Source organism: Colius striatus, chromosome 1 (genome assembly GCF_028858725.1).
Source record: "Colius striatus isolate bColStr4 chromosome 1, bColStr4.1.hap1, whole genome shotgun sequence".
Lineage (NCBI taxonomy): Eukaryota > Metazoa > Chordata > Aves > Coliiformes > Coliidae > Colius > Colius striatus.
The window spans coordinates 206,035,230-206,063,014 of record NC_084759.1 but is presented as its reverse complement, the minus strand read 5'-3'; the positions used below and the strand labels follow the sequence as shown (position 1 = coordinate 206,063,014).

At 66.5% G+C, this 27,785-nt stretch overlaps 1 protein-coding gene across 1 annotated transcript; it reads left to right on the top strand.

The window, feature by feature from the left end:
* The first annotated feature begins 23 nt into the window (after nt 1–23).
* Nucleotides 24–18,930, top strand: CPT1B (carnitine palmitoyltransferase 1B). Its single transcript, XM_061989599.1, has 19 exons — nt 24–130; nt 2,585–2,744; nt 2,838–2,977; nt 5,266–5,437; nt 5,628–5,729; nt 6,553–6,690; nt 6,913–6,990; nt 7,080–7,187; nt 8,778–8,862; nt 8,955–9,150; nt 11,413–11,598; nt 11,692–11,797; nt 12,826–12,942; nt 13,892–14,056; nt 14,634–14,768; nt 15,786–15,938; nt 17,047–17,160; nt 17,782–17,874; nt 18,847–18,930. The coding sequence occupies exons 2-19, from the start codon at nt 2,604–2,606 to the stop codon at nt 18,928–18,930; spliced, it is 2,313 nt and encodes a 770-aa protein (XP_061845583.1). The 5' UTR covers nt 24–130; nt 2,585–2,603.
* Nucleotides 18,931–27,785: the final 8,855 nt, after the last annotated feature.

Genomic DNA, 27,785 nt, shown 5'->3' with positions numbered 1-27,785 from the left:
CCGCTGCCTTTTGGGGCCATGCAGCGGGTCCCGCCCGCGGCCGGTGTCCGGTTACCGGTTACCAACGGGCGCACGGAGCCGCCGCCACCCGCCGTCCGCGCCCCCGAGCAGCCGCCGGGCACCGGGGCAGGTACCGGGCACCGCGGCCGGGCCGGGCCGGGCCCCCCGGGACCCCGCGGCCGCGGAACGCCGAGGGCACAGCGCGGGGAGGGTCCGTGCGGTGGGCGGCGGGAGCGGCGGGGGCTGCGCTCACCCCCCGCGCACACCGTGACCTTATGGGGACCTTGGGGAGCCTGGGCAGGGGCACGGCCGGGACCTGCGGTGCCAGGCTGGGATGGGACGTGTGGGGCCGTGCGGTGCTGCGCCAGACCGTGCCAAGCTGTGCAGTGCTGTGCCAGGCTGTGCCAGGCCTTGCGATGCTGTGCCAGGCTGTGTGGTGCTGTGCCAAGCTGTGCCAGGCCTTGCGATGCTGTGCCAGACCGTGCCAAACTGTGCAGTGCTGTGCCAGGCTGTGCCAGGCCTTGCGATGCTGTGCCAGACCGTGCCAAACTGTGCAGTGCTGTGCCAGGCTGTGCCAGGCCTTGCGATGCTGTGCCAGGCTGTGTGGTGCTGTGCCAGGCTGTGCCAGGCTGTGCTGGGCCATGTGATGCTGTGCCATGCTGTGCCACGCTGAGCAGTGCCAGGCCATGCGGTGCTGTGCCATGCTGTGCAGTGCCAGGCCAGGGTGGGACTTGTAGGGCCATGCGTTGCTGTGCCATACTGTGCCATTCTGAGCAGTGCCAAGCCATGCAGTGCTGTGCCATGCTGTGCCATGCTGAGCAGTGCCAGGCCATGCGGTGCTGTGCCATGCTGTGCCATGCTGAGCAGTGCCAGGCTATGCAGTGCTGTGCCATGCTGTGCCATGCTGAGCAGTGCCAGGCCATGCGGTGCTGTGCTGTGCCATGCTGAGCAGTGCCAGGCCATGTGGTGCTGTGCCATTCTGAGCAGTGCCAGGCCATGTGGTGCTGTGCCATGCTGTGCAGTGCCAGGCCAGGGTGGGACTTGTAGGGCCATGTGGTGCTGTGCCATGCTGAGCAGTGCCAGGCCAGGGTGGGACTTGTAGGGCCATGTGGTGCTGTGCCATACTGTGCCATTCTGAGCAGTGCCAAGTCATGTAGTGCTGTGCCATGCTGTGCCATGCTGAGCAGTGCCAGGCCATGTGGTGCTGTGCCATACTGTGCCATTCTGAGCAGTGCCAAGTCATGCAGTGCTGTGCCATGCTGTGCCATGCTGAGCAGTGCCAGACCATGCGGTGCTGTGTCATGCTGAGCAGTACCAGGTCATGCAGTGCTGTGCAGTGCCAAGCCATGCTGAGCAGTGCCAGGCCATGCAGTGCTGTGCCATGCTGTGCCATGCTGAGCAGTGCCAGGCCATGCGGTGCTGTGCCATGCTGAGCAGTGCCAGGCCATGCAGTGCTGTGCCATGCTATACCAGTCAAGGATAGGCCTTAGTGTGCCATGTAGTGCTGGAACAGGCCAGACTGTGCCAGGCCATGCCATGTAGTGCCAGACATGATTCTATGCCATGCCATGCCATGTTACATTGTGCATCTACAGTGATTGCATGCAGCAGGGTGCAGTGCAGCCTGCAGCCATGTTGTGCTGTGCCATGCGATGCTGTGTTGTGCCATGCTGTGCCATACCATGCCATGCTGTGCCATGAAGTGCAGCCATACTGTGCTGTGCCATGCTGTGTTGTGCAGGCTGCAGCCAGACAGTGCCACACGCTGCGGTGCCCTTTGCTGCAGGGTGATGCAGTTCGATGCAGCGCTGCACTGGGCAGTGCCACACACTGTGGTGCCCTTTGCTGCAGGGTGATGCAGTTCAATGCAGCGCTGCACTGGGCAGTGCCACACACTGCAGTGCCCTTTGCTGCAGGGTGATGCAGTTCAATGCAGCGCTGCACCGGGCAGTGCCATGCAGTGCAGCATGATGCACTGTGTTGCAGCGCTGGGCAGAGTGATGCAGTTCATCGCACTGCACTGCACACCGGTGCAGTGTGCCCATGCAGCAGTGCTGTGCCAGCTCTTGCCAAGCTGCAGCTGTTTGGCACAGGGACACCGGCGTCACGGGGCACCGGCAGCACCCACGAGCTCGTGGCCCTTGGGCTGAGCTCCAGATGGCACCGACTGCCCTGGCACTGGCGGGGCCCGGAGGGGGCTGTGCCCTGGGGAGGGTCCCGGGGTCCATCTCTCCTCGCCCTGCAGCTCCTGCAGCTGCCTCAGCCGTGGCTGCCAGCGGGGACGGCGTGTGCCGTGTGCCAGCGCGGGGGCAGCTGCTCGGCGTCCCCGAGGGCTCTGCCAGGGCCGGGGGTGTGTCAGTGCCGCGGCCCCTCGCCTCTGACCCTTCCCTCAGTGGGCACGAGGCCAGCGCCGTGTGACTGCGCCGCCGCACGCGCCCGGCCTGGCCTGGCAGGCTGCCGGCAAAGGGGCCGGCGTGGCCTTGGCACGGCCCCACCGTGCTGCCTGTGTGCCACCCCGGCCCGGGCACCCCCCGGGACCCCCCATCGCGGGCTCAGCACCCCCTCCCCGTGCCCCCCCCCACAGGTGCCGGCAGACCCCCAGCATGGCGGAGGCTCACCAGGCCGTGGCGTTCCAGTTCACCGTCACCCCCGAGGGCTTGGACTTCCAGCTGAGCCGCGAGGCGCTGCGGCAGCTCTACCTGGCCGGCATCTCCTCCTGGAAGAAGCGCTTGGTCCAAGCCAAGGTGGGGCTGGGCCGTGGGGCAGAGGGGGCTCGGAGCTCCCCCTTCCCCAAACCGCCTCCCCCTCACCGCTACCCCAACCCCCTGTGCCCACAGAACAGCTTCCTGACCGGCGTCTACCCGGCCTCCCCCTCCAGCTGGATGGTCGTGGTGATGGCCACGGCCGGCTCCTTCTACTGCCACGTCGACCCGTCCCTGGGGCTCATCGCCCGGATCCGGCACTGCCTGCCCGAGAGGTGGGAGCTGGGATCCCCGAGATGCCTCCTGCAGGGTCACCCCACACGGCCCACAGCCCCTGGGCACGGCCCCAGCAGCCACATCCCTCAGTGGGTCACCCCACACGTCCCACAGCCCCAGCAGCCACATCCCTCAGTGGGGTCAAACCACACGTCCCACAGCCCCTGGGTATGACCCCAGCAACCACATCCCTCAGTGGGGTCACCCCACACATCCCACAGCCCCTGGGCACGGCCCCAGCAGCCACATCCCTCAGTGGGTCACCCCACACGTCCCACAGCCCCAGCAGCCACATCCCTCAGTGGGGTCACCCCACACATCCCACAGCCCCAGCAGCCACATCCCTCAGTGGGGTCACCCTACACATCCCACAGCCCCTGGGCACAGCCCCAGCAGCCACATCCCTCAGTGGGTCACCCCACATGTCCCACAGCCCCAGCAGCCACATCCCTCAGTGGGTCACCCCACACGTCCCACAGCCCAACCAGCCACATCCCTCAGTGGGTCACCCCACACATCCCACAGCCCCAGCAGCCACATCCCTCAGTGGGGTCACCCCACACGTCCCACAGCCCCAGCAGCCACATCCCTCAGTGGGTCACCCCACACATCACACAGCCCCAGCAGCCACATCCCTCAGTGGGTCACCCCACACATCCCACAGCCCCTGGGCACGGCCCCAGCAGCCACATCCCTCAGTGGGGTCACCCCACACATCCCCCAGCCCCAGCAGCCACATCCCTCAGTGGATCACCCCACACATCACACAGCCCCACCAGCCACATCCCTCAGTGGGGTCACCCCACACGTCCCACAGCCCCTGGGCATGACCCCAGCAGCCACATCCCTCAGTGGGTCACCCCACACATCCCACAGCCCCAGCAGCCACATCCCTCAGTGGGTCACCCCACACATCACACAGCCCCAGCAGCCACATCCCTCAGTGGGTCACCCCACACATCCCACAGCCCCTGGGCACGGCCCCAGCAGCCACATCCCTCAGTGGGGTCACCCCACACATCCCCCAGCCCCAGCAGCCACATCCCTCAGTGGGGTCACCCCACACGTCCCACAGCCCCTGGGCATGACCCCAGCAGCCACATCCCTCAGTGGGTCACCCCACACATCCCACAGCCCCTGGGCACGGCCCCAGCAGCCACATCCCTCAGTGGGGTCACCCCACACATCCCACAGCCCCTGGGCACAGCCCCAGCAGCCACATCCCTCAGTGGGTCACCCCACACATCACACAGCCCCACCAGCCACATCCCTCAGTGGGGTCACCCCACACATCCCACAGCCCCTGGGCACAGCCCCAGCAGCCACATCCCTCAGTGGGTCACCCCACACATCACACAGCCCCACCAGCCACATCCCTCAGTGGGGTCACCCCACACATCCCACAGCCCCAGCAGCCACATCCCTCAGTGGGGTCACCCCACACATCCCACAGCCCCTGGGCATGACCCCACCAGCCACATCCCTCAGTGGGGTCACCCCACATGTCCCACAGCCCCTGGGCATGACCTCACCAGCCACATCCTTCAGTGGGTCACCCCACATGTCCCACAGCCCCTGGGCACAGCCCCAGCAGCCACATCCCTCAGTGGGGTCACCCCACATGTCCCTCAGCCCCAGCAGCCACATCCCTCAGTGGGTCACCCCACACGTCCCACAGCCCCAGCAGCCACATCCCTCAGTGGGGTCACCCCACACATCCCACAGCCCCAGCAGCCACATCCCTCAGTGGGGTCACCCCACACATCCCACAGCCCCTGGGCATGACCCCAGCAGCCACATCCCTCAGTGGGGTCACCCCACACATCCCACAGCCCCTGGGCACGGCCCCAGCAGCCACATCCCTCAGTGGGGTCACCCCACACATCCCACAGCCCCTGGGCACAGCCCCAGCAGCCACATCCCTCAGTGGGTCACCCCACACATCCCCCAGCCCCAGCAGCCACATCCCTCAGTGGGTCACCCCACACATCCCACAGCCCCTGGGCACGGCCCCAGCAGCCACATCCCTCAGTGGGGTCACCCCACACATCCCACAGCCCCTGGGCACAGCCCCAGCAGCCACATCCCTCAGTGGGGTCACCCCACATGTCCCTCAGCCCCAGCAGCCACATCCCTCAGTGGGTCACCCCACACGTCCCCCAGCCCCTGGGCACCAGCGCTGTCTCCCAGGGACACCTCTCCCCCAGGGTCCCCCCCCATCAGCACGGCCCCACACAGGCCCCTGCCCGCTGCCCCGTCCCCCCGTCACTCGCCGTGTGCCCCGCAGCCGCCTGCTGAGCGCCGAGAGCCGCACGATGCTGAGCGCCGCGCTCTTCTCCACCGGCGTCTGGCTCTCTGCCGTCCTGCTCTTCCGCCAGGCCCTCAAGCTGCTCCTCTCCTACCACGGCTGGATGTTCGAGCCCCACGGCAAGATGAGCCGCAGCACCAAGATCTGGGTGGTGAGTGGCAGCGGCGCCGGGGCAGGACGCGGCGCACGGGGTCTGTGCGTGGCGGGTGCTGGGACCTGCTGAGGGTGGGATGTGGGAGCTGCTCCTTCTGCCTCGGTGGGCATGGGCAGGAGCCTCAGGGCCACACGTGGCCACCCCACAAGCCCATGGCTGTGCCCATGGCTGTGTCCATGCCCGGCAGGCGCTGATGAAGGTGCTGTCTGTGCGCAAGCCCCTGCTCTACAGCTTCCAGACCTCTCTGCCCAAGCTGCCCGTGCCACCCGTGGAGGCCACCATCACCCGGGTGAGGGGCTGGGCTGGGGTGGGGTGGGATGGGATGGGATGGGATGGGATGGGATGGATGGGGTAGGGTGGGATGGGATGGGATGGGATGGGATGGGATGGGATGATTGGGGTAGGGTGGGATGGGATGGGATGGGATGGGATAGGGAGAATAGGATGGGATGGGGTGGAATGGAATGGAATGGAATGGAATGGAATGGAATGGAATGGAATGGATGGGGAGAATGGGATGGGATGGGATGGGATGGGATGGGATGGGATGGGATGGGATGGGATGAAGAGGATGGGGTGGGATGAAGAGGATGGGATGGGATGGGGTAGGGGGGATATCCCCTCATGGTGGGATGGGATGGGATGGGATGGGATGGGATGGGATGGGATGGGATGGGATGGATGGGGTGGGATGGGATGGGATGGGATGGGATGATTGGGGTAGGGTGGGATGGGATGGGATGGGATGGGATAGGGAGAATAGGATGGGATGGGATGGGGTGGAATGGAATGGAATGGAATGGAATGGAATGGAATGGAATGGATGGGGAGAATGGGATGGGATGGGATGGGATGGGATGGGATGGGATGGGATGGGATGGGATGGGATGAAGAGGATGGGGTGGGATGAAGAGGATGGGGTGGGATGAAGAGGATGGGATGGGATGGGGTAGGGGGGATATCCCCTCATGGTGGGATGGGATGGGATGGGATGGGATGGGATGGGATGGGATGGGATGGGATGAAGAGGATGGGATGGGGTAGGGGGGATATCTCCTCATGGTGGGATGGGATAGGCTGGGGAGTATTCACCCCAAACCGCTTCCCTGCAGTACCTGGAGTCGGTTCGTCCGCTCTTGGACGATGAGAAGTACAGTAAGATGGAAGCTCTGGCCAAAGAGTTCAAGGAGAAGATGGCTCCACGGCTGCAGAAGTACCTGATCCTCAAGTCCTGGTGGACAACCAACTATGTGAGTACCATGGGCTCCTTTGGTGCTGGAGGAGGGAGACCACCACCACGTCCCCCCCAACGACGGCCTTGGCTGTCGTTGGGGGGGATGTGGTGGTGGTCCCCCTCCTCCAGCACTAGGGTAGTGACCCCAAGCCCACCATCATCAACCCAAGTGGGGTCTTGTGTCCTCCTGTGTGTCCTGGTTGCATCATTGGAGACATCTCTGCCCCCATCCCTGCAGGTGAGCGACTGGTGGGAGGAATACATCTACCTGCGCGGCCGTGGCCCACTCATGGTCAACAGCAACTACTATGCCATGGTAAGGGGTGAGCAAAAGCCCCCCTCTCCCTCCCATTTACCCCCCACCTTGGCATTGTCACTGAGCCCCCTCTGTCCCCTTGTCTCCAGGATTTCCTCTATGTGACCCCCACCCACATCCAGGCTGCCCGGGCGGGCAACGCCGTTCACTCCATCCTGCTGTACCGCCGCAAGCTGGACCGTGGGGAGATCCCCCCTGTGAGCAGCCAGCGGGGCTGGGGGGGCTGGGGGGGTAGGGGAGGCTGTAGGAGAAAGGGAAGTTGCTGTGGAGCTGGCTTGGGGTCTCAGGGGTGCAATGGAGGGGACTCATGGGACAGGGGTTGCTGTGGGGCTCACAGGGGGTCTCAGGGATGCAACGGAGTTGGGGTCTCATGGGGCAGGGGTTGCAATGGAATAGAGGGGGCTCATGGGGCAGGGGTTGCAATGGAATAGAGGGGGCTCATGGGGCAGGGGTTGCTGTGGAGCTGGCACAGGGTGTCAGGGATGCAATGAAGTGGGGAGGGGTCTCATGGGACAGGTGTTGCAATGCAATAGGGGGGCTCATGGGACTCGACTCCATGGTTCCAATGAGGTTGCTATGGGGCTGGCACAGGGTCATGGGGATGCAATGGAGTGTGGGGGGCTTATGGGGCAGGGGTTGCAATGGAATTAGAGGGTCTCATGGGGCTCACAGGGTCTCAAGGATGCAATGGAATGGGGGGTCTCATGGGGCAGGTGTTGCAATGGGCGTCTCATGGGACTCAGGGAGTCTCAGAGATGCAATGGAGAGAGGGAGTCTCATGGTGCAGGGGGATGCTGTGGGGCTGGCACAGGGTCATGGGGATGCAGTGGAGTGGGGGGTGTATTGTGGGGAAGGTGTTTTGATGGAACAGGGGAGTCTCATGGGGCAGGGGTCTCATGGGACTCACATGGGGTCTCAGGGATGCAATGGAATAGGGGGATCTCATGGGGCTCACATGGGGCTTTCATGGGACAGGGGTTGCTGTGGGGCTGGCACAGGGTCATGGGGGTGCAATGGAGTGAGGGGGGGTCTCATGGGGCAGGGTGTTGCAATGGAATAGGGGGGCTCATGGGACTCACAGGGAGTCTCAGAGATGCAATGGAGTGAGGCAGAGTCTCGTGGGGCAGGGGTTGCTGTGGAGCTGGCACAGGGTCATGGGGGTGCAATGGAGTGGGAGGGGGTCTCATGGGGCAGGGGGTTGCTGTGGGGCTGGCACAGGGTCATGGGGGTGCAGTGGAGTGGGAGGGGGTCTCATGGGGCAGGGGGTTGCTGTGGGGCTGGCATAGGGTCATGGGGGTGCAATGGAGTGAGGGGAGTCTCATGGGGCAGGGAGTTGCTGTGGGGCTGGTACAGGGTCATGGGGGTACAATGGAGTGGGAGGGGGTCTCGTGGGGCAGGGGGTTGCTGTGGGGCTCACAGGGAGTCTCAGAGATGCAATGGAGTGAGGCAGAGTCTCATGGGGCAGGGGGTTGCTGTGGGGCTGGCACAGGGTCATGGGGATGCAATGGAGTGGGAGGGGTCTCGTGGGGCAGGGGGTTGCTGTGGGGCTGGCATAGGGTCATGGGGGTGCAATGGAGTGAGGGGGGTCTCGTGGGGCAGGGGGTTGCTGTGGGGCTGGCACAGGGTCATGGGGATGCAATGGAGTGGGAGGGGTCTCATGGGGCAGGGGGTTGCTGTGGGGCTGACACAGGGCCGTGGGGCTCAGGGGGGCTGGGAGTGGGGGGGGTGCAGGGGTTGGGGGGAGGTGCAGACACCCCATCCCCACAGCTCCCCTCTGCCCCACACAGATGATGGCACTGGGCATCGTGCCCATGTGCTCCTACCAGTCCGAGCGGATGTTCAACACCACCCGCATCCCCGGCAAGGAGACAGGTACCGGGGTACAGGCGACGGGGGGGACCCCAACCCTGCCCGGGGCTGGGGGCGGCTGTGACTGCGGCTCTGTGTGTGTGTGTGTGCCCCAGACACGCTGCTGCACCTGCTGGACAGCAAACACCTGGCCGTGTACCACAAGGGCCGCTTCTACAAGCTGTGGCTGTACCACGGCGGGCAGCTGCTGCCGCCCCGCGCCCTGCAGGAGCAGCTCCAGCGCATCCTGGACGACCCCTCGGCCCCGCAGCCCGGCGAGGAGCGGCTGGCGGCACTCACCGCCGGGGACAGGTGCCACAGGGCGGGCACTGGGCCTGCTGGGCACACTGGGCATGCTGGGCACACTGGGACATGCTGGGCACACTGGGCATGCTGGGCACACTGGGTGTGCTGGGCACACTGGGCATGCTGGGCACACTGGGACGTGCTGGGTATACTGGCAATGCTGGGCACACTGGGCATGCTGGGCACACTGGGTGTGCTGGGCACACTGGGAATGCTGGGCACACTGGGTGAACTGGCAATACTGGGCATACTGGGAATGCTGGGCATACTGGGCATGCTGGGAACACTGGGACGTGCTGGGCACACTGGGCATGCTGGGCACACTGGGAATGCTGGGCACACTGGGCATGCTGGGCACACTGGGCATGCTGGGCACACTGGGTGTGCTGGGCACACTGGGAATGCTGGGCACACTGGGTGAACTGGCAATACTGGGCATACTGGGAATGCTGGGCATACTGGGCATGCTGGGAACACTGGGACGTGCTGGGCACACTGGGCATGCTGGGCACACTGGGAATGCTGGGTATACTGGGAATGCTGGGCGCACTGGGCATGCTGGGCGCACTGGGTGTGCAGGGTGTACTGGGAATGCTGGGCACACTGGGCATGCTGGGCACACTGGGTGTGCAGGGTGTACTGGGAATGCTGGGCACACTGGGCATGCTGGGCACACTGGGAATGCTGGGCACACTGGGTGAACTGGCAATGCTGGGCATACTGGGCATGCTGGGCATACTGGGAATGCTGGGCATACTGGGCATGCTGGGAACACTGGGACGTGCTGGGCACACTGGGCATGCTGGCCACACTGGGCATGCTGGGCACACTGGGAATGCTGGGTATACTGGGAATGCTGGGCGCACTGGGACGTGCTGGGCACACTGGGTGTGCTGGGTATACTAGGCGTGCTGGGCACACTGGGAATGCTGGACACGCTGGGTGTGCTGGGTATACTGGGAATGCTGGGCGCACTGGGTGTGCAGGGTGTACTGGGAATGCTGGGCACACTGGGCATGCTGGGCACACTGGGTGTGCTGGGAATGCTGGGCATACTGGGAATGCTGGGCACACTGGGACATGCTGGGCACACTGGATGTGCGGGGTGTACTGGGAATGCTGGGCACACTGGGCATGCTGGGCACACTGGGCATGCTGGGTATACTGGGCATGCTGGGCATACTGGGACATGCTGGGCACACTGGGCATGCTGGGCACACTGGGTGTGCTGGGCATACTGGGACATGCTGGGCACACTAGGCATGCTGGGCACACTGGGTGTGCTGGGCACACTAGGCATGCTGGGCACACTGGGCATGCTGGGTATACTGGGACATGCTGGGTATACTGGCAATGCTGGGCATACTGGGAATGCTGGACACACTGGGCATGCTGGGCACACTGGGAATGCTGGGCACACTGGGTGAACTGGCAATGCTGGGCATACTGGGAATGCTGGGTATACTGGGTGTGCTGGGCACACTGGGAATTCTGGGCTTCATGAGTCAATGGGCATCACCTCCCCCATGCTCAGGGGCCTTCATGGGTCAATGGGCATCACCAACCGCACACTCAGGAGGCTTCATGGGGCAGTGGCATCACCTCCCCCATGCTCAAGGGGCTTCATGAGTCAATGGGCATCACCAACCCCATGCTCAGGGAGCTTCATGAGGCAGTGGACATCACCTCCCCCATGCTCAGGGGCCTTCATGAGTCAATGGGCATCACCAACCTCACACTCAGGAGGCTTCATGGGGCAGTGGCATCACCTCCCCCGTGCTCAGGGGATTTCAAGGGGCAGTGGCATCCCCAACCCCACACTCAGGGGCCTTCATGGGGCAGTGGGCATCACCAACCTCACACTCAGGGGGCTTCATGGGTCAATGGGCATCACCAACCCCATGCTCAGGTGGCTTCATGGGCTTCGAGGGGCAGTGGCATCACCAACCCCATGCTCAGGGCGTTTCAAGGGGCAGTGGGCATCACCTCCCCCATGCTCAGGGGGCTTCAAGGGGCAGTGGCATCACCAACCCCATGCTCAGGGGGCTTCATGGGTCAATGGGCATCACCAACCCCATGCTCAGGGCGTTTCAAGGGGCAGTGGGCATCACCTCCCCCATGCTCAGGGGGCTTCAAGGGGCAGTGGCATCCACCACCCCACACACTCAGGCTCCTGGTGCCAGCCGTGGGTGGGGGCCGTGCTGCGGGGCTCTGCGGGGCGGGTGGGCATCGGCCCCTCCACGTGCCTGACGCGGGCGGGTGCCGCAGGGTGCCCTGGGCGGAGGCTCGTGCCCGTTTCTTCAGCCACGGCAAGAACAAGGCGTCGCTGGACGCCATCGAGCGCGCCGCCTTCTTCCTCACGCTGGACGAGGAGGAGCACGGCTACGTGCCCGGCCGCGCCGGCTGCATGGACGCCTACGCCAAGTCCCTGCTGCACGGCCGCTGCTACGACCGGTGGGCGCCCCCAGACCCCCTGCGCCCGCCGCCGGCGCCCACCCCGTGCCCTCAACCCCCTCCCTCCCACCCACCCCTGTGCCCTCCCTGCAGGTGGTTCGACAAGTCCTTCACGCTGGTGGTCTACAAGAACGGGAAGCTGGGGGCCAACGCCGAGCACTCCTGGGCTGATGCGCCCATCATCGGGCACCTCTGGGAGGTAATGGGGGCACCCCCTGGGTGGGCACCCCAGGGCTGTGAATACCTTCCCAGGGCACCCCGGGGCTGGGGACCCCCACTGGATACCCCCACTGGGTGCCCCTACTAGATGCCCCCATTGGATACCCCCACTGGATACTCTCACTGGGTGCCCCCATTGGATACCCCCACTGGATACCCCCATTTGATACCCCCACTGGATACCCCCACTGGATACCCCCATTGGATACCCCCACTGGGTGCCCCTACTAGGTGCCCCCATTAGATACCCCCACTGGATGCCCCCATTGGATACCCCGGGGCTCGGGACCCCCACTGGATACCCCCACTGGATGCCCCCATTGGATACCCCCACTGGATGCCCCCATTGGATACCCCCACTGGGTGCCCCCACTGGATACCCCCACTGGATACCCCCATTGGATACCCCCATTGGATACCCCCACTGGGTGCCCCTACTGGGTGCCCCCATTAGATACCCCCACTGGATGCCCCCATTGGATACCCCCACTGGATATCCCCTGGTTGAGACCCCCATGGGGCACCCCAGGGCTGGGGAAGGGGCTGAGTACCCCTGTTAAGCACCCTCAGGGCAGGGGATCCAGGGTGGGCACCTCCAGGCTGGGCACCCCTCTCCTGGGGATAAAGTGGGGGGGGTTGATGACCCCCATTGGATACCCCCACTGGATACCTCCATTGGGTGCCCCCATTGGATACCCCCTGGTTGAGACCCCCATGTGGCACCCCAGGGCTGGGGGAATGGCTGAGTACCCCTGTTAGATACCCTCAGGGCAGAGTGGGCACCTCCAGGCTGGCCACCCCTCTCCTGGGGGTGGGTGGGGGGGCCCTTGGGATGAGTGTGACTTGGGGTGGGGGGGTGTTGAGGGGGGGCAGCTCTGGGGAAAATGGGGCTGGAGGGGCGGAGGAGACCCCAGGGTGAGTGGGGCAGCTCTGGGGTGAGTGGGGGGTGTCTGAGGCTGTGCCAGGGGGCTGGGGGCACAAGCTCAGGGGCACTTTCCCCACCTCCAGTTCATGTTGGCGACAGACAAGTTCCATCTGGGCTACACAGCAGAGGGGAACTGCCTGGGGGAACCCAACATGCAGCTGCCGCCCCCCCAGCGCCTCCAGTGGGACATCCCCCCAGAGGTGGGTGTCCTGCCCCCCTCCCCAGCCCCCCATGGCAATGGGGTGGGCTCTGTGCCCCCTACACACCACCCACACCAGCAGGGTGGGCGCTCTGCACCCCACACAGCCCCTGTGGCACTGGGGTGGGCTCTGTGCACCCCACCCCCCCCACAGCAGCAGGGTGGGCTCTCTGCACCCCACACACCCCCACAGCAGCAGGGTGGGCTCTCTGCACCCCACACAGCCCCTGTGGCACTGGGGTGGGCTCTCTGCACCCCACCCCCCCCCCCACAGCAGCAGGGTGGGCTCTCTGCACCCCACACACCCCCACAGCAGCAGGGTGGGCTCTCTGCACCCCACACACCCCCACAGCAGCAGGGTGGGCTCTCTGCACCCCACACAGCCCCTGTGGCACTGGGGTGGGCTCTCTGCACCCCACACACCCCAGAGCAGCAGGGTGGGCTCTGTGCACCCTACACACCCCCACAGCAGCAGGGTGGGCTCTCTGCACCCCACACACCCCCACAGCAGCAGGGTGGGCTCTCTGCACCCCACACAGCCCCTGTGGCACTGGGGTGGGCTCTGAGCACCCCACACTCCCCAGAGCAGCAGGGTGGGCTCTGTGCACCCTACACACCCCCACAGCAGCAGGGTGGGCTCTCTGCACCCCACACAGCCCCCGTGGCACTGGGGTGAGCTCTCTGCACCCCACACACCCCCCCCAGCAGCAGCTTGGGCTCTCTGCAACCCACACATGGCTCACAGCAGCAGGGTGGGCTCTCTGCACCCCACACAGCCCCTGTGGCACTGGGGTGGGCTCTCTGCACCCCACACACCTCCCCCCAGCAGCAGGGTGGGCTCTCTGCACCCTACACATGGCTCACAGCAGCAGGGTGGGTTCTCTGCACCCCACACAGCCCCATGCAGCAGGTTCCTCTGAAGCCCCCCACTCACAGCTCCGTCCCCGCAGTGCTGCGCCGTCATCGAAGCCTCGCTGAGCGTGGCCAAGGCCTTGGCTGAGGACGTGGACTTCTGCTGCTTCCAGTTCACTGACTTTGGCAAGGGGCTCATCAAGAAGTGCAGAACCAGCCCTGATGCCTTCATCCAGATCTCCCTGCAGCTCGCACACTTCCGCGTGAGCACGGCAGCAGGGGATGGGGTGGGATGGGATGGGATGGGATGGGGAGGATGGGATGGGATGGGATGGGATGGGATGGGATGGGATGGGGGATATAGAGATGGAGACGTGGGTTGCAGATGGGGACATGGGGATGGGGATGGGGATTTGGGGAAAGAGACATGGGAGTGGGGAGATGGGGATGGGGATGGGAATGGGATAGGGGATATGGGGATGGAGACATGGGGATGGGCTTATGGGGGTGGGGATGGGGGATATGGAGATGGAGACAAGGGAGTGGGGATGGGGATTTGGGGACAGAGATGTAGGGATGTGGACATGGGGATGGGGGATTGAGACACGGGATGAAGACATGGGGATGGATATATGGGGACGGAGACATGGGGATGGGATGGGATGGGATGGGATGGGATGGGATGGGATGGGATGGGATGGGATGGGATGGGATGGGATGGGATGGGGTGGTGAACAGGGGGATGAAGACATGGGACAGCAGGATGGGGACGGTGCCGGTGCCAGCCCCATGGGCACAGCGTGCCCCTGCAGAGCCCAGGCTGACACAGGCTGTGTGCAGGACAAGGGCTGCTTCTGCCTGACGTACGAGGCGTCCATGACGCGGCTGTTCCGCGAGGGCCGCACCGAGACGGTTCGGTCGTGCACGGCCGAGGCCACGGCCTTCGTGCGCAGCATGGCCGACCCCCGGCAGGCGGTGAGCAGGGAGCCAGGGCTCTGCTGGGCTGGCTCACTGCGCCTGGGCCTGCCACAGCACCCCCAAACCCCACACCCCCCCAGGCCCAGCTGCAGCACCTGCAGCCCCTGGACCACCCCCCTTCCACAGCCCTCGGCTCCATGCCAGTGTCCCCAGCCGGGTCAGAGCTGGTGGTCCCATCCCTTCAGGGGGGCTCTGACTCCCACAGGGATCCCCAGTGCCTCACAGTGGCCCATGGCCCGTGGGGAGGGGCCCATATCTGCCAGATGTCTCTGTTCCTTGGGGACATGCCCATCCCTGGTGGCATTCCCCATCCCTGGTGGCATTGCCCATCCCTGGTGACATTGCCCATCCCTGGTGGCTTTGCCCATCCCCGGTGACATTGCTCATCCCTGGTGGCATTGCCCATCCCTGGTGACATTGCCCATCCCTGGTGGCTTTGCCCATCCCTGGTGACATTGCCCATCCCTGGTGACATTGCCCATCCCTGGTGGCTTTGCCCATCCCCAGTGGCATTCCCCATCCCCGGTGACATTCCCCATCCTTGGTGGCATTCCCCATCCCTGGTGGCATTGCCCATCTTTGGTGGCATTCCCTATCCCTGGTGGCATTGCCCATCCCCTGTGGCTTTGCCCATCCCTGGTGGCATTTCCCATCCCTGGTGGCTTTGCCCATCCCTGGTGGCATTGCCCATCTCTGCAGGAGGTCCCCATCCCTCGTGGAGGTCACAGCACCACAGGAGTGGTGGGGGTTGGAAGGGACCTCTAGAGCCCATCCAGACCTGCCAAAGCAGGTTCCCATCTCTGGGGGAGGGGGTCTCAATTCCCTGGGGATGTGCCCATCTCTGATGGCAGTGCCCAGCTCTGGGACACATCCCCATCCCTCGTGGAGCCCCCATCTCTGCCCGGGGTCTCAATCCCTTGGGGACAGCCCTATCCCTGGAGACATTTCCCCCCTCAGGGCCGTCCCATTCCACGGGGAGGTGCCTGGGGGTCCCTGAGCCAGCTGTGCCCGCAGCGTGCCGAGCGCCAGCGGCTCTTCAAGCTGGCGGCGGAGAAGCACCAGCACATGTACCGCCTGGCCATGACCGGCGCCGGCATCGACCGCCACCTCTTCTGCCTCTACGTGGTGTCCCGGTACCTGGGGCTGCAGTCGCCCTTCCTGGCACAGGTGAGCCCGGGGGGCACAGGGGGCACCGTGGGGCACAGGCAGCACAGTGACAGGGGCACAGGGACACTGTGGGGCACACACACAGCACAGTGACAGGGGCACAGGGACACCGTGGGGCACAGGCAGCACAGTGACGGGCACAGGGACACTGTGGGGCACAGGCAGCACAGTGACAGGGGCACATGTGGCACAGGGAGCACCGTGGGGCACACACAGCACAGTGACAGGGGCACATGTGGCACAGGGAGCACCGTGGGGCACACACAGCACAGTGATGGTGACACATGTGGTACAGGGGACACTGGGGGGGGTCCCAACGCTTCCACATGTCACCAGCACACGTGTGTGAGGGCAGCACGTGCTGCATGTGGGCCTGGGCACATGCATGCAGCCACTGTCTCTGGGGTGTCCCTGGGGTGCAGTGAGGCACCTTGGGGGGCATCAGAGCACTTTGGGGTGCAGTGGAATGCATTGGGGTGCAGTGGGATGCACTGGGGTGCAGTGGAATGCATTGGGGTGCATCAGAGCACCTTGGGGTGCAGTGGGTTGCATTAGGATGCAGTGAGGTGCACTGAGGCACATTGGGGTACAGAGGGGCACCTTGAGGTGCAGTGGGGTGCATCAGAGCACCTTAGGGTGCAATGGGGTGCACTGAGGCACATTGGGGTACAGAGGGGCACCTTGAGGTGCAGTGGGGTGCATTGGGGTGCATCAGAGCACCTTAGGGTGCAGTGAGGTGCACTGAGGCACATTGGGGTGCAGTGAGGTACAGAGGGGCACCTTGGGGCACGGTGAGGTGCATTGGGGTGCATCAGAGCACCTTGGGGTGCAGTGGAGTGCATTGTTATGCAGTGAGGTGTGCCGAGGCACACTGAGGTGCAGTGGGATGCATTGGGGTGCAGTGAGGTGCACTGAGGCACATTGGGGTGCAGTGGGGTGCACTGAGGCACAGTGGGGTGCAGTGAGGCACATTGGGGTGCAGTGGGGTGCACTGAGGCACATTGGGGTGCAGTAGGGTGCAATGAGGCACGGTGGGGTGCAGTGGCACACGGTGGGGTGCAGCGGGGCACGCTGGAGCACGTTGGGGTGCTGAGGCCGTGGCACGCAGGTGCTGTCGGAGCCCTGGCGCCTCTCCACCAGCCAGACGCCGCAGCAGCAGCTCAAGATGTTTGACATGAACAAACACCCTGACCACGTCTCCACCGGCGGCGGCTTCGGCCCCGTGAGCATCCCGGGGGGCTGGGGAGGCTCAGAGGGGCTGGAGGGGGTCAGAGGGGCTGGAGGGGGTCAGTGGGGCTGGGGGAGGTGTCAGTGTGGCTGGGGGGGCTCAATGGGGTTGGGGGGGGCTCAGTGGGGCTGGGAGGGCTCAGTGGGGCTGGAGGGGGTCAGAGGGGCTGGAAGGGGACAGTGGAGCTGGGGGAGGTGTCAGGTGTGGCTGGGGGGGGCTCAATGGGGTTAGGGGGGCTCAGTGGGGCTGTGGAGGGTCAGCGGGGCTGGGAGGGGATCAGCAGGGCTGGGGAGGGTCAGTGAGGCTGGGGAGGGTCTGTGGGGCTAGGGGGGCTCAGTGGGTCCTGGGGTGGTTCAGTGGGGCTGGGGGGGCTCAGCAGGGCTGGGAGAGGTCAGTGGGGCTGGGGGGGGGTCTGTGGGGCTGAGAGGAGTCAGCAGGGCTTGGGAGGGCTTCAGTGGGGCTTGGGAGGGTCAGTGGGGCTGGGAGGGGGTCAGTGGGGCTGGGAGGGCTCAGTGGGTCTGGGGAGGTGTCAGCAGGGCTGGGGGGGCTCAGCTGCCCCCTGCCCCATCCCACGGCCTGGGGGTGCCCCGCTGACCCCCCCACACACCCCCACAGGTGGCTGACGATGGCTACGGCGTGTCCTACATCATTGCTGGGGAGAACCTCATCACCTTCCACGTGTCCAGCAAGTTCTCCAGCTCTGAGACGGTCAGGGGCTGGGGGACTCTCTGGGCAGGGGGTGTCAGGGTGGAGGGGGCTCCGTGGGCAGGGGGTGTGGGAGCTGGGGGGCTTCCTGGGCAAGGGGTGTTGAGGCTGGGGGGGCTCCCTGGGCAGGGGGTGTGGGAGCTGGGGATCTGTCCAGGCACAGGGTGTCAGGGCTGGGGTCTCCCTGGGCAAGGGGTGTCAGGATTGGGGGGGGCTCCTTGGGCAGGAGGTCTCAGGGCTGGGGGGGCTCTCTGGGCAGGGGTTGTTGGGACTGGAGGTCTCCCTAGGCAGGTGTTGAGGCTGGGGGGTTTCCCTGGGCAGAGGGTGCCAGGGCTGGGAGGGTTTCCCTGGGCAGGGGTTGCCAGGGCTGGGGGGTCTCCCCAGGCAAGGGGTATTGGGGTTTGGGGTCTCCGTGGGCAGGGGGTGTCAGGGTTGGGGGTCTCCCTGGGCAGGGGGTGTCAGGGCTGGGAGGGTTTCCCTGGGCAGGGGGTGCCAGGGCTGGGAGGGTTTCCCTGGACAAGGGGTCTCAGGGCTGGGGGTCTCCCCAGGCACAGGGTGTCAGGGTTGGGGGTCACCCTGGGCAGAGGGTATCAGGGCTGGGGGTCTCCCCAGGCACAGGGTGTCAGTTTTGGGGGTCTCCCCGGGCAGGGCAGGGGTGGCAGAGGCAGCTCTCTTGGTGCCATCCATGCTGTAGGGTCTCCCGGGGGGTCCTCATGGGTCTGGGGCAGCCCAGCCCCCCAGCCCTGACCCTCACCCAGCTGCATCACAGCCCCTCTCCTCCTGGGGACCGTCCCCATCCTGTCCCCTCTCCTGTGGGACCCCCATCCTGACACATTAAGCCCCCCATCCTGTGTGACCCCTCGCTCAGGGCTGGCGCTGCCCCCCCGGGACCTGCCGTGGATCGCAGGGGCTGCCCCGGGGACGGGGGGTGGGTGGTCTCGGGGGGCCGCGGGGCTGACGGCTGCTGCCCCCCAGGACTCGAAGCGCTTCGGGAGGAACATCCGTCAGGCCATGCTGGACATCGCCCAGCTCTTCGACCAGCCCCAGGCGGCGAAGTGAGGGGGGCGCTGGGCTGAGACCCCGGCCCGGGGGAGGGGGGTGCGGGGGGGGGTGGGGGAGGGACGCGGGGTCCGCGGGGGGAGCACGGCGAGGGTCTCGCTGCTCTGCACACGCTTCAATAAAGGCTGTTGGTGTGACACCCGCCCCCAGCCCCGCAGCCGCCGTCGGGACGGGCTCACCCCCGGGGGGGTCCCGGCAGCCCCCCGCAGCGCAGCCCCCGGGCGCGGCAGCGGCTGCAAGGCGCGGGGGGTGGGTGCGGGGACGGGGGGTGGGTGGGCAGCGAGCCGTGCCCGCGGCAGCCGTGCCCGCCGTGCCGGGGGTGTGCAGCGGGGCATGGCGGCACCGGGGACACCTCACCCCGCGGCGACCGGCAGCCGGGGCCGGGGGCTGCGGGCAGCTGAGGGGCGAGGGGCCAGGCGGGGCTGGCACTGGGCTCCGAGACGCCCACCGCGGGAGTCCCCTCGGGCTGAGGTGCTCTGGCTCTGGGATGTGGGCTGAGGGACTGCCTGCACCCCAACCCTGCACCCACCCCCTGTGCCCACCTCCTGTGCTCACCCCCTGCACCCCAACCCTGCCCCCACCCCCTGTGCCCACCCCCTGTGCCCACCCCCTGCACCCCAACCCTGCACCCACTCCCTGTGCCCACCCCCTGTGCTCACCCCCTGCACCCCAACCCTGCACCCACCCCCTGTGCCCACCCCCTGTGCTCACCCCCTGCACCCCAACCCTGCACCCACCCCCTGTGCCCACCCCCTGCACCCCAACCCTGCACCCATCCCCTGTGCCCACCCCCTGCACCCCAACCCTGCACCCACTCCCTGTGCCCACCCCCTGTGCTCACCCCAACCCTGCACCCATCCCCTGTGCTCACCCCCTGCACCCCAACCCTGCACCCATCCCCTGTGCCCACTCCCTGTGCCCACCCCCTGCACCCCAATCCTGCACCCACCCCCTGTGCCCACCCCCTGTGCCCACTCTCTGCACCCCAACCCTGCACCCATGCCCTGTGCCCACCCCCTGCACCCCAACCCTGCACCCACTCCCTGTGCCCACCCCCTGTGCTCACCCCAACCCTGCACCCATCCCCTGTGCTCACCCCCTGCACCCCAACCCTGCACCCATCCCCTGTGCCCACTCCCTGTGCCCACCCCCTGCACCCCAATCCTGCACCCACCCCCTGTGCCCACCCCCTGTGCCCACTCTCTGCACCCCAACCCTGCACCCATGCCCTGTGTCCACCCCCTGCACCCCAACCCTGCACCCACTCCCTGTGCCCACCCCTTGTGCTCACCCCAACCCTGCACCCACCCCCTGTGCCCACCCCCTGCACCCCAACCCTGCACCCATGCCCTGTGTCCACCCCCTGCACCCCAACCCTGCACCCACTCCCTGTGCCCACCCCTTGTGCTCACCCCAACCCTGCACCCATCCCCTGTGCCCACCCCCTGCACCCCAACCCTGCACCCACTCCCTGTGCCCATCCCCTGTGCTCACCCCAACCCCAACCCTGCCCCTGTGCTCACCCCCAGCACCCCAACCCTGCACCCCAACCCTGCACCCATCCCCTGTGCTCACCCCCTGCACCCCAACCCTGCACTCACCCCCTGTGCCCACCCCCTGTGCTCACCCCCTGCACCCCAACCCTGCACCCATCCCCTGTGCCCACCCCCTGTGCTCACTCCCTACACCCTAACCCTGCACCCACCCCCTGTGCTCACCCCCTGCACCCCAACCCTGCACCCACCCCCTGCACCCCAATCCTGCACCCACCCCCTGTGCTCACCCCCTGCACCCCAACCCTCCACCCATCCCCTGTGCCCACCCCCTGCACCCCAACCCTGCACCCATCCCCTGTGCCCACCACCTGTGCTCACTCCCTGCACTCCAACCCGTCCTGCACCCCCTGCACCCTCTGTACACACCCCCTGCACCCCCTCCCTGCACCCCAATCCTGCCTGCACCCCTGTGCCCACTCCCTGCACCCAAATCCTCTCTGCACCCCTTGTGCCCACTGTGCCCAACCCTGCACCCCAACCCTGCCTGCACCTCCTATGCCCCCTGTGCCCACTCCCTGGACCCCAAACCTTCTTACACCCCCTGTACTCACCCCTTGCACCTACTCTTTGCACCCCAAACCTACCTGCACCCCCTGTGGTCCCTGTGCCCACCCCCTGCACCCACTCACTGCATTCAAACCCTGCTTGCACCCCTGCACTTCCTGCACCTACCCCCTGCACCTAAACCCTGCCTGCACCCCCTGTGCCCACTCCCTGCACCCCAACCCTGCTTGCACCCCCTCACCCCCCGTGCCAACCCCCTGCACCTCCTGCACCCTCCCCCTGCACCTAAACCCTGCTTGCACCCCCTGTGCCCACCCTCTGCACCCCAACCCTGCACTCCAACCCTGCCTGCACCCCCTGCACTCCCTCCCTGCACCCAAATCCTCTGTGCACCCCATGTGCCCCAGAACCTTGCCAGGGCCGGTCCCTCACCCTGCCCAGCTCCTGCCCCTCCTGCGCTGCCAGAAGCAGCCGGTTCCCCCGTGTCGCTGCCAGGAGGTGACAGGGAGGTGGCACCGCGGTGGCACCCCAGAGCTGGCACAAGCACAGAGGGGGCTGCGACGCCTGGCCCCGCACCCCAACTCTGCAGAGGGATCCTCAGCACAGAGCAGGGGCTGCGCCCCGACCCTGCGCTGGGTCACATCCTGCCCCGGGGCTGCGGCGGCTGTCGGCGCCGGGACCGCGGGGGGCACAGGCGGGTGCCCGGAGCCCGGAGGGCAGCGGGAGCCGTCGGGAGCCGTCGGTGCGTGTCGGGAGCCGCAGCCGCGCTGCCTTATCTGATCCCCGGCGTGGGCAGCGGGCCCGGCACGGCACGGCACGGCACGGCCCCGGCGCCACGGCACCTGCACCCGGCTGCTCCCCCCGGCACCCCCTGCCCTGCCCGGGTCCGCCCCGCCTTCGCTTGGCACGGGGGGCACCGCGTCCTGTGGGGCAGCGGCTCAGGCTGGAGCCGTGGGGGCTGTGCCGGAGAAGTGGGTGCCACGCTGCTGTGGTGGGTGCTGTGCCAGAGCCGTGGGTGCCACGCTGCTGTGGTGGGTGCTGTGCCAGAGCCATGGGTGCTGTGCCCGAGCCATGGGTGCCTCACTGCTGTGGTGGGTGCTGTGCCAGAGCCATGGGTGCCACGCTGCTGTGGTGGGTGCTGTGCCAGAGCCATGGGGGCTGTGCCAGAGCCATGGGTGCCTCACTGCTGTGGTGGGTGCTGTGCCCGAGCCATGGGTGCTGTGCCAGAGCCCTGGGTGCCTCGCTGTTGTCGTGGGTGCTGTGTCAGAGCCCTGGGTGCTGTGCCAGAGCCCTGGGTGCTGTGCCAGAGTCCTGGGTGCTGTACCAGAGCCATGGGTGCCTCACTGTTGTGGTGGGTGCTGTGCCAGAGCCCTGGGTGCTGTGCCAGAGCCCTGGGTGCCTCACTGTTGTGGTGGGTGCTGTGCCAGAGCCCTGGGTGCTGTACCAGAGCCATGGGTGCCTCGCTGTTGTCGTGGGTGCTGTGTCAGAGCCCTGGGTGCTGTGCCAGAGTCCTGGGTGCTGTACCAGAGCCATGGGTGCCTCACTGTTGTGGTGGGTGCTGTGCCAGAGCCCTGGGTGCTGTGCCAGAGCCCTGGGTGCCTCACTGTTGTGGTGGGTGCTGTGCCAGAGCCCTGGGTGCTGTGCCAGAGCCCTGGGTGCTCACGGCGGAGCCCCGGCGCTGCAGGAGGCCGTATCCTGGCGAGGTGCAGCGCAGGGCCCGGCGCTGTCACCGGGGCGAGCAGCGGGAGCTGCGCGGGAGGCACCGACCCGCGCCGGGCTCTGCCGGGGCCGTGGCCGGGAAACGCGGAGACCGGGCGCGGGGTCGGCGCCCGCGGTGCTGACAGACCCCCGTGGCATCGGCACTGCCCGGCTGCCCCACGCCCCACGGTGTTGCCCCCCGGGGGTGCCCACGGGGTCGGGGCGCCGGGGCCGGACACGGGGTCTCGGGGGTCCCGGCGCGGTTGGCAGCGTCACCCGCGGCCGGTGCGGGGGGGACTCGCTGCCGGGGTGCAGAGGGGGCTCCGGGACCAGGGGTCGTGCCACGGGCTGGCTGGGGGTGGGGGGCAACCGCACGAACAGGGGGCGCGGGCAGCGAGGAGAAGGGGAAGGGGCTGCCGGGGGGCTGCGGCCGGGGGGCAGCCGGAGCCGTGGGGCAGCCGCCTTTGATGCGGTGCCAGCGGGGCCGGGCGATGCCAGGAGCGGAGTCACCGGCGCCTCCCGCCCCGTCCCCCGCGCTGCCCCGCACACGGCGCCTGTAAATAAAGGCGTCGGGGCGGCCGCGTCCCGCGCCAGTCGGGCTCAGCTCTGCGGGGCTGCCGCGGGCGTGCGGGGGCGGCCGGGGCACGGCGGGTGGGTGCCCGGGCTGGAGGTGGGTGCGGGGGCTGGAGGTGGGTGCGGGGGCTGGAGGTGGGCGTCGGGCTGGAGGTGGGCGTCGGGCTGGAGGTGGGTGCCCGGGCTGGAGGTGGGTGCGGGGGCTGGAGGTGGGCGTCGGGCTGGAGGTGGGCGTCGGGCTGGAGGTGGGTGCCCGGGCTGGAGGTGGGTGCGGGGGCTGGAGGTGGGCGTCGGGCTGGAGGTGGGTGCGGCGGTGGGCAATGGGGCGGCGGGTGACAAGGTGAGTGGTGAGTTCCAGGGTGGGCTGGAGGTGGGTGGTGGGATGGGCAGTGGGTGCTCTTGGTGGGTGCTGGGGCAGGTGGTGGTGCCAGGGTGGGCAGTGGGTGCTGGGGTGAGTGGTGGGTGCTGCAGTGGGTGGTGGGTGCCAGGATGGGCAGGGGGTGCAGTGGGTACCAGAATGGGCAGTGGGTGCTCCAGCCACCCCTCTGCTGCAGGGAAGGGTGAGGATGGGACCAGTCGCTTTCCTGGGGCTCTGCCTGCTCGGCTACCTGGCCCTGCACCCCTCTCTGCCAGGTGAGCCCTTGCCCACCCTCCCTTCTGCCCACCTTACCCACCCCCGGGGGCACTACCTTCCCTGCACCCCTTGCCCACCCAGGGGGGCTTCCTGCAATGCAGGGGCTGGGGATCAGCCTCCCGAAATGGGGGCTGAGGGTGCCCCGATACTTCCCCCGGATGCCAGTTGTGGGGGTCCCGGTGAAGACCCTGACCCCCCCCACCCTGACCCTCGCAGGGGTGCAGGGGAGCAAGTGTGCCCGGGGCTGGATGGACTTCAGGGGACACTGCTACGGGTACTTCAGCCAGGAGCTGCCCTGGAAGAAGGCTGAGGTGGGTGCTGGGGGTTGTGGGGGGGTATCCCCAGCCCTCTCCCCCCGCTGCCAGCCCCCCTGACCTGCCTGTCCCCGCCAGGCTTGGTGCCAGGCTGCCCGTCCTGGCGGGCACTTGGCCTCGCTGTGCAGCCGCGAGGAGCATCGTGTGCTCGCAGCCTTCATCAGGCAGTGCCAGCGCCGCGGGGAGGAGGAGGATGAGGTTTGGATCGGCTTCCACAGCAGGGTGAGTGTCCTGGGCTGCACTGCTGCACAACTGCTGCACAACTGCTGCTGCACCTTCACCGCTGCTGCACAACTGCTGCTGCACTGCTGCTGCATTAATGACACCCGTGCTGCTGATGCACAACTGCTGCAATGCTGCTTGTGGCACTGCCTGCACTGCTGCCTGTGCCGATGCCACTGCTACAACACTGCCTGCAGCACACCCTGCAGTGCTGCCTGTGTCTCTGCCCACGCTGCTGCGGCACTGCTGCCCGTGGCACTGCCTGCACTGCTGCAACACTGCCTGCAGCACACCCTGCACTGCTGCCTGTGTCTCTGCCCACGCTGCTGCGGCACTGCTGCCCGTGGCACTGCCTGCACTGCTGAAACACTGCCTGCATCACTGCCTGCACCGGTGCTGCAATACTGCTGCACCACTGCCTGCACCGCTGCCGCACTCCTGCCTGTGTCACTGCTGCACTAGTGCCTGTCACACTGCCTGCACAGCTGCTGCACCGCTGCTGCTGCTCTCCCGGGGGATCAGCCTCCCAAAGCCCTCCCTGTCCCTGCCCACCCCCACGCGTGTCCCTGCCCGCCCCCTCCCTCCCTCCCCCGGCCCCGCCGCTGCCTGACGCCTCCGGCCCTCGGGGCTCCAGGGCCGAGCCTGGACGTGGACGGACGGGTCCCGCACTCGTTACTCAGCCTGGGAGAGGGACGACGGCCCCAAAGCCCGACGCTGCGCCGCGCTGGAGGATTCCTCTGGTGAGAGGGGACCCCGGCGGGGGCGGTCGGATCCCCTCGGGGGGCTGCAGGGGAGGGGCGCGGCGCGCCGCAGCCCCCTCGCCCCAGCGCTCCCTCCTCTCGGCCGCAGGTTTCATGTCGTGGGAGGACGAGTCCTGCGGCGAGAGGAAACCCTTCGTCTGCAAACACGCGGCTTAGGAGGGGGCCCCGCGAGACCCGCCGAACCCCGCTGCACCCCACCGTGCCCCTCTGCACCCCGCAGCATCGCGGCCCCCAGACCCCCTCTGCACATCCCCCTGTGCCCCACTGCCCCGTGCACACACACAGCCTGGACCCCCAGGCCGCCCCCCACATTGTGCCCCCCCCACAGCAGCTCCCTCACCCCCCTCCCTGACAATAAAGTGTCCCCAAGCACCTCTGGCCCCACGGCTTCCTCCTCCTTCCTCCCTTCCTCAGCCCCCTCCCCGGGGATACGTGCCAGGGGGGTTGCAGACCCCCCACAGGGACCCTGTTGCCCCATCCTTGTCCCACACTGAGTTTCGATGGGGTTTTTCCTCCCCCCAGATCTGGGTTCACCCCAGAGCTCATCCCCCTGAGCCCCCCTGACTGCACCAGGGGTGCACAGAGCAGAGCCCTCCCCAGGCTGCAGCATCCCATCTGACAGTGTCCTGCTCCTGGGGGTCCTCACCTGCTGCCCCTCCCTGAGGACCCCCTAGCATCCCCAACAGTGCCAGCACCCACCCCAGCTCCTCCCTGGGGTGCAGGGCCCAGAGCAGCACTCTGGCAGCAGACTCAGCCTGGGGGGGCTGACGAGGGCTCCTGCAAAATGCTGCCCCAGAGGAGGGGGCATCCCACAGCTTGTGCTCCCCTTGCCATGGGCAGGGACCTGGGCCACACGAGCACTAGACCCCCAGAACCCACCCTGGGAGACCCTCACTGAGGGAAACTCCCATGCAAGGATGTCCCTGGGCTCTTCTGTGCACCTGATACTTGGGGTGCCCAGGGAAAGATGGGGAGGGGTCTCACAGACCGAGCTGGGCAACAGGGTCTCCATGGGATGGGGAGTGGGGACAAGGGAAGTGGCTTTGAGGAGTGGGGAGAAGCTCCATCCCAGGTTGGGGGGCAGGGGATGCCCATCCTGGGACTGATGCAGGCAGTGGGGCAGAGCTTTGCCAGGGCCCATCCCTGTGTTGACCCAGTGAGCACAGTCAGCTGTGGGCATTGAGCCTCAGGATGGGGGTGGGGGTCTGTGAGGGGTTGGATCTTGCAGATCATTGTCACACAGAGCTGTGATCACACACAATTACTGAATCATGGTATCAGCTGGGTTGGCAAAGCCCTTGAAGCTGCTGCAGTCCCAGCCCCACCCTCACCCTGACTCAGCCAGCACTGACCCACAGCCCTCAGCACCTCAGCCCCAGGGCTTTCGAGTCCCTCCAGGGCTGGGCACTCCCTGGGCAGCCTGGCACAGGGGCTCACACCCCTCTGAGGGAAACAGTTCTGCCTCAGCTCCAGCCTCAGCCTCCCCTGGGGCAGCTCCAGCCCCTTTCCTTTTGGGCTGTTGCTCATTACCAGGGAGAGCACTTGCCTTTGAGCCCAGTGAGAGGGTTGGATGTTGGCAGAGGGCAGGGTGGGATTCAGTCCCCGTGTCAGGGGCCACAGCTGCACCTAATCCTGTTAATTGGGGATTAATTAGCAGCCACCCCTGAGGTATCTGGCTGGGGACTGGCAGGGGCTGAGGTTTGGGGCGGTGTGACCCAGAGCTGCAGCAGCTGTGATTGAACCAGGGAGCAGAGGCACCGTGGCTGTGAGACTCACCCTGGGTGCAGAGAGAAACAGTGACAATAACCATGAGAGGAAAGGCAAATGTGGAGCTTTTCTCCCAAACCCTTTCTTGGCTCTGGTGCTCCCTCCTGCCCGTGACCCTGCCCAGCCTCAGGCCTGTGTGCTGGGACAGGGGACTGGGGGAAGCCCCCCAGGACTTGGGGCTGCCAGGGGAGACCTGGAGAGGAGGGAACAGTGTTGGGAGAGCCTGTTGTGTTGTGTAAGAGCCATGTGTGGTGTAAGGGAGCACAGATAGGTTCTGTAGGCACCCATGGATGGTGTGTAGGGGCCGTGAGTGGTGGGTAGAGGATGTGTGTGGGGTGTAGGGGCTGTGTGTGGGGTGTGTAGAGTCTGTGTGTGGGTTGTATAGGGGCCGTGTGTGGGGTGTAGGGGCCGTGTGTGGGGTGTAGGGGCTGTGTGGGTTGTATAGGGGCCGTGTGTGGTGTGTAGGGGCTGTGTGTGGGGTGTCAGAGCACATTCATGCCATTGTACAGCATCTCTAACACCTCTATTGCCATCACAGCCCCTGCCCAGCACCTTGGAGCTGGACAGAGGGGCAAAAGCTCATCATCATCACCAAAATCGGGGTCATCCCCCCACTCAACTCCCTCCATCCCCTCCCTTCACCCCCCTCAGCACTCGCTGCCTTTGCCCAGCCAGGATGAGGCTGCTCTGGCCGCTGTGGCTGTTGGCTCTTGCCACAACCGAGGCCAAAATGTGGCTGTTTCCCTCCCTAATCTCTGTCTGCCCCCCACATTCCTGCTTCTGCTCCAGCACCACTCAGTGACTCCTTTCCCATCCCATCTGGGTG